Below are 6,000 nucleotides of genomic sequence, written 5' to 3' on the forward strand. Positions count from 1 at the left end.
GTAATGGAAAAATACATTCCAAAGAACATACAAGGAAAAGCAAGAAAAATCATAATAAATACAAAATAATACCGTTTGCAGTGGCACTCGAAATGCTACCTAATTAATCCCTTGTTTACAAAGCCTCACTAGCGGCTGCCACGTGGTATTGCCGACATCCCATTCAAAGTGAATGGACTGTGTCGGAAGTACCACACCTATTTTTTTCCTCTCTTTCTACTGTCCTGTTTTTTATAGTTCCGTGTGGACTGTTTTGAAAGGTGCAGTATAAATATGTTGTATAAACATAAACGTACAAGCCCACATCAAGAAGAGCAGCTTGAGTAAGTTTAAGCAGGAAAAAAAAAAAAGAAAATAGGTAGTGTTGTATATTGAGTATTGATCCCGATTATTATCCAGGACCCATTACTGCCCCCCCCCCCCCCAAAGTGTCACTCTCCAACCCATGTTGATTAATAAACTTTTCTAAATGTGATAAGAAAACACAAAACACTTACCCTGACAAATAATTTAGTTATTTTAAGGAAACAACATTCACTTACTTGAACAATTTTGGCTGTAGCATGCGCTGTAAGCTGTTACTGACCACAGAATTCTTCAGCATTGTTTTTTCATCATCTTTCCCTGGGTATGGAGACATGCAAATGGATAAAAAACAAAGAGTACAAAGTCCCCAGCATGGAGCAGAAGTGAAAACAGCACAGAAATAACATGTCACATTTAAAAACAAACAAAAAAACCCAATAAGAACCTAACCCATTGGTCTTTGTCAATTTTCAGTACCAATATCAAATTTATTCTTGATTACCGCTAAACTCCCCTTTTCAGGGTTCAGTGCGGTTTATAAAGAACTAAGCTTACAAAAAAAGCTTACAATGACAACTAAAATACATAGTATGACAATACATCACCATAAAACATTAGAAACATTTTGATACAAAAATACTGAAGGAAAGCCATCAAATATCTCCTCAAACAGGGACAGACTACACTGGGTGGCACCCCAGCTGCCATCTTCATCTCCCGTGTCCTTTGCCACAGAAATGACACTAAGCCATCCTCCACAGGCCCACACTAGTGTAGCCGAGAACTGCTCACTCTAACAATTTCCTGTCAGAAGGGGTACAACACATAGCATTGAAGTACGGGCCTGGCATCATGGTAAGCCAGGTAAGCATGATGCCCCTAAACATTTTCATTCTCTGCCACACTTACTTGGCTTATTGTGTTCTGCCAGCCCTGTTCCCATGCTGGCCCACAACAACCACCAATGTGTGCTAAAGACAGTGCTTTTTTATGTGCCAGTACGGTGTACCGGCACCTTTTTTGTGAGGTCTGGCTCAACTGCCCGCTCCTTTCCGTTCATGTACCCGTACTCTCTGCTTTGAAATCTTTAAATTACCCGAAGTCACAGCGAATCGGCAGTAAAAGCAGCAGGCAGGCAGGCTCGCCTCCTCGTCACTTCCCTTCCCTCTCAGCGCGTCCCGCCCTCGCGGAAAGGAAATTACATCAGAGGAAGGCAGGACGCGCTGAGAGGAAAGGGAAGCGACGAGGAGGCGAGCCTGCCTGCCAGTGCCTGCCTGCTGCTTTTACTGCCAATTTGCTATGACTTCGGGTAAAGATTTCAAGGCAGGGAGCACAGGTGCACGAACGGAAAGTCGGGGAGATGAGGGCGGGCGGGCTGGGGTTTGAACGAATCGATGGATATGGAGGGGAGGGCAGGGAAGAGAGGAGAATCGCTGGACATGGATGGCAGGGGAGGACAGGAGGCAGAGGAGAATCGCTGCACATGGATGACAGGGGAGAAAGAAGACATACTGGACATGGATGGGAGGGGAGGTCAGTGAAGAGAGATTCGCTGGACATGGATGGAAGGGGAGGGCAGGGGAGAGAGGAGAATCATTGGACATGGATGAGAGGGGAGGGAAGGGGATAGAAGAGACATGCTGGAAATGGATGGAGGGGAGGAAAGAAAAAAAAAAAGATGCACATGGATGAAGATAAGGGAAAGGGAAAGGGAAGAGAGGAGAAGAACTGCACATGGATGGAAAAAATAGGCAAAAGCTGAATCCACGTTATACCTCCTCCAGTCAATTCCACGGAGGAGGACCCAACTTTTACTTATGGATGCAGGGCAAGAAATGAAGAAGAAAGGAGGAAAGTAAAGAAATAAATGGAAAGGAAGCCCTGGAAATGGAGTTAAGAGAACAGATAGAGAGCAGCAGAATCAGAGACTGGGACCAATATGGATAGAAAAACAAAGTCACCAGGCAACAAAGGTAGAAAAAAAATCATATATTTTCATTTTAGTGTTTGGAATATGTCCAATTTGAGAATTTATATCTGCTATCTTATTTTGCACTGGGTATACTGGAGCTGTAACAGCTTACAGAAATTATTATGAAATAAAATCACGTTATTTTTTTCTCCTATACTAGTATAATATTTTCAATGATGTCTGTTTATATGTTAGAAACACTCTAAATTAGAACTGGGATAATCAAACCATATTAATGTAAATTCCAAATCTTAAAAAAAGGTTTGAAAATATGGTTTTTCAGATGTCACACCTTGTACCTCCAGGATCAAACATGTAAGAAACTTGGCCTCATATTAATAAACAAGGAACCTCAAATACTCCAAATAGGGAAAACACTGCAAATATTGCTAAATCCACTATTATATTAAGGAGCAGAATAATATCATAGGTTCCAGTGAGGAAAAAGAGAGAAAAAAAAAAACCAAACATACAAAAAAAACTCATAAGTATATGAGAAGATCGGGAGGCGGGGCTGGTGGTTGGGAGGCGGGGATAGTGCTGGGCAGACTTATACGGTCTGTGCCAGAGCCAGTGGTGGGAAGCGGGACTGGTGGTTGGGAGCGGGGATAGTGCTGGACAGACTTGTACGGTCTGTGCCAGAGCCGGTGGTTGGGAGGCAGGGCTGGTGGTTGGGAGGCGAGGATAGTGCTGGGCAGACTTATACGGTCTGTGCCAGAGCCGGTGGTTGGGAGGCGGGGATAGTGCTGGGCAGACTTATACGGTCTGTGCCCTGAAGAGCACAGGTACAAATCAAAGTAGGGTATACACAAAAAGCAGCAAATATGAGTTATCTTGCTGGGCAGACTGGATGGACCGTGCAGGTCTTTTTCTGCCATCATCTACCATGTTACTATATGTTACTATGAGAAAACCGAATGGTATAACTCCCCTTCTCCTTCACTATTGAAAAGGAGTATACAGGTGCAAACACCTTACCTCAAAACCATACCGGAAATAAACCCGGAACACCTCAACAATCCCTCATACCTATAAATCTACGTCAAACCTCAGTCTTGAACCTTTCTAATATTTCTACCCCACATCCAAGTGTTGTGTACATCAAAATCTTTAAAGAAAACCACCCAGTCCAATGATGTACAAAGCATTTTTCACTTATCTCCTGTTTAGATTTAAAGTTCCAGGCAGTGTAGCTGTGAAGGTCGGGCTGCTCGTAGTTTGGTCGGGGAAATACTTAAACTGTTTAGCATATAGTTAATAACACCATCCGTTGCGCCCCTCAACAAATGCGCCTTGTTTCGCCAAATTATAGGCTGCCTCAGGAAGGGCACTTTGATAAGTCCTTTCACAGACCTTAAAAAGTAACCAAACAGTCAAAAAGTCTTCACTCAATACACAACAGATGGCGCAAGTGAACTAAACGCCGCCACGGTTTATAAACCTGACCACGTCACTGACTTCTTGCAGAAGCCACACCTGGTGTAAACAACAACACTGGATTCACATATTACAAACAGTAGAACCGAAGGGCCTGAATCGCAACATTCAATGGAATGCGTATTATTAATTTAATTCAGGCCACTCCTAGGGGTGGGTTCAAACGAGCTCACTGGAGCAGTATTATGCCACAGGGTGTGGCTTCTGCCTATAAAAATCAACTTTGCCTCTGGTTCTAATCCCCTATGAAACAACCAAGGACCTATTTTTGAGACTTAAAAACATTTTTTTTCCTACCTCAGACCAGGACTGCACAGGCTGACTACGTCCACCATCTGCTAGAGACTAAGAACGATTGACTCTCAGACGGACTACACAGTATACTTATAGGTCTCTGAGGAGTTTGTGGTTCTCAGTCTCCATCTACTGGTTGGAGTGCACAACCCAGCTGTGCAGGTCTGGAGGGATGCTATGAAATATTTATTTATTGTGATTTACAACAATCATAGTACACATAAAATACATCAAAACATTATGTGGTTTTTTTCCCCTAATCTAGATATTGCTGACCACAAAGAGATTGCCCTTACTTAAAAATAAGATTTACCTCTTACTTACTACAGTCTTGATGATCCTTATTTTCAACTCAACTTTGCATTAACTGCTTGGTATACTTATGAACAAAATATAAATTGTGCACTAATTAGTGATAACAACCAACAATCGGTGATAACTGGAGTTAATTAGCATTAGTTGGCACTAATTTGCATTATACCCGTAACCGTATTTAGTTGCTATTTTAGAAACTTAGTGCTCAGAAGCTATAGCGCATAACTACAAGGGGGTATGTATGCACATGGGAGGGGCATGAATGATCAGGGGCGTGTCTAGCACTTATGCACTAAGATTCTAGAATACCATCAACTATGTGCAACTGCAACAGTGACAGTCATTTACACAAGCCACTGACATAGTGCCAATGGATGCACCTAAATGCCAACTTACTTTAGTAATTGCCGATATAGAATTCATGCTTATTGCACACCATTTTAGCACCTACATTTCAGCTACCTTTCCAGAATTACCCTCTTTGTGTCTTGGAAGCAATAAGGTTAAACATTATAAAAGCATAAGCACTGTGCTTATTTCAAATTTTCCCCCCAAATTTCTGTGTATATCTTTCTATAGTGCCATGCTTGAAATAGTGTCCAACTAAATTTTGGTTTCAGTTATGGTTACAGCACCAAAATTGGCTCAAAATCCTTTTTCGGCCCAGTTTCAACTGAAATGACTATGTGCTTTTAATGTAAGTGGACAATTTGTGGTTTTCATCTGTGTCCCTCCCCCTTCTCTGAAACAGGGGTTGCCCCTTCTCCTCCCCCCCCCCCCCCCCCCCCACCTGAGCCTATCCTACAATCCCTGGTAGCCTAAAGGTGTTTAGGGCAGGAGCGATCCCCAGTCAATATTGCCCATGCTGGCTCTGCTCTCAAAATGGTTGCCATGACCTCTAGTGGCAGTCTCATGAGACTGTCACAAGGGGTCACACACATACCTGCAGAAATTGTTTTTTGCTTTGGGGATCCCCTAGCATCCTGAAATTTCCACTGAGCCGATAGGTGAAACTAGTTTCTCTAATGCCAGTGGTTAGAAGACTTCTCAGATGTCCAATACTGCATGATGCATTTCCGCATTTTCCTGATTAGAAGTATGGTGCCCTTGGCTTGACCCCAAAAGGCCCTCCTATTTGTCCAGTAACAATTGCTCCACTGAACCAACTCCTCTCAAATCCAATTTAATAGTTAAATAACGGATCAATGCGCACCAAAACCACTGAACCACATAACACTACAACAAGGCATGGGCAAATGTTTTATCCTCTCTAGTATATTTTGGGCAGAGGGGCGTCTGTATACCGCCCATCCTAAATAGCTGCATTTGTGTGCAATGTGCCCTGAGCAAGATTCAACAGTAACTCTTGCAGCCATGCGCAGGAAGTTAGATAGGGTATACTTCTAATATTGGGTAACAGATCCCAACTGGGAAGATCTACCTCTAAATCTCTTGCCCATCTCAATTGAAATTCCTCCAGATTTTTTGGTTTCTCTAATGTTTCATGGACCCAGAAAAAGTAACTGCTCTTTCAGAAATGGCATAAAAAAAAAAAAAATGATGCAACCTCCTACCCATGTATAATTTGAGCTGGTCACTGTTTAGGGATGCTAAATATATTTAATCTGACTACAGGGGAACCTATTCCCCCACCCTACACCTATCTTTTGCTGGAT

The 6,000-nt window shown here is 42.6% G+C and overlaps 1 protein-coding gene across 1 annotated transcript in view; it reads right to left on the reverse strand.

Moving 5' to 3' along the window:
• Positions 1–1,249, reverse strand: part of SNAPC4 (small nuclear RNA activating complex polypeptide 4) — a 91,005-nt gene extending 89,756 nt beyond the window's left edge. The window contains exons 1-2 of the mRNA XM_030206830.1: positions 1,216–1,249; positions 543–624 (exon numbers count right to left, since the gene is read on the reverse strand). Of these exons, the coding sequence (XP_030062690.1) occupies positions 543–624; positions 1,216–1,249 (116 nt within the window). The remainder of the gene's footprint in view (positions 1–542; positions 625–1,215) is intronic.
• Between the last annotated feature and the right edge of the window lie 4,751 nt (positions 1,250–6,000).

The sequence above is a fragment of the Microcaecilia unicolor genome, chromosome 6 (assembly GCF_901765095.1).
Source record: "Microcaecilia unicolor chromosome 6, aMicUni1.1, whole genome shotgun sequence".
Lineage (NCBI taxonomy): Eukaryota > Metazoa > Chordata > Amphibia > Gymnophiona > Siphonopidae > Microcaecilia > Microcaecilia unicolor.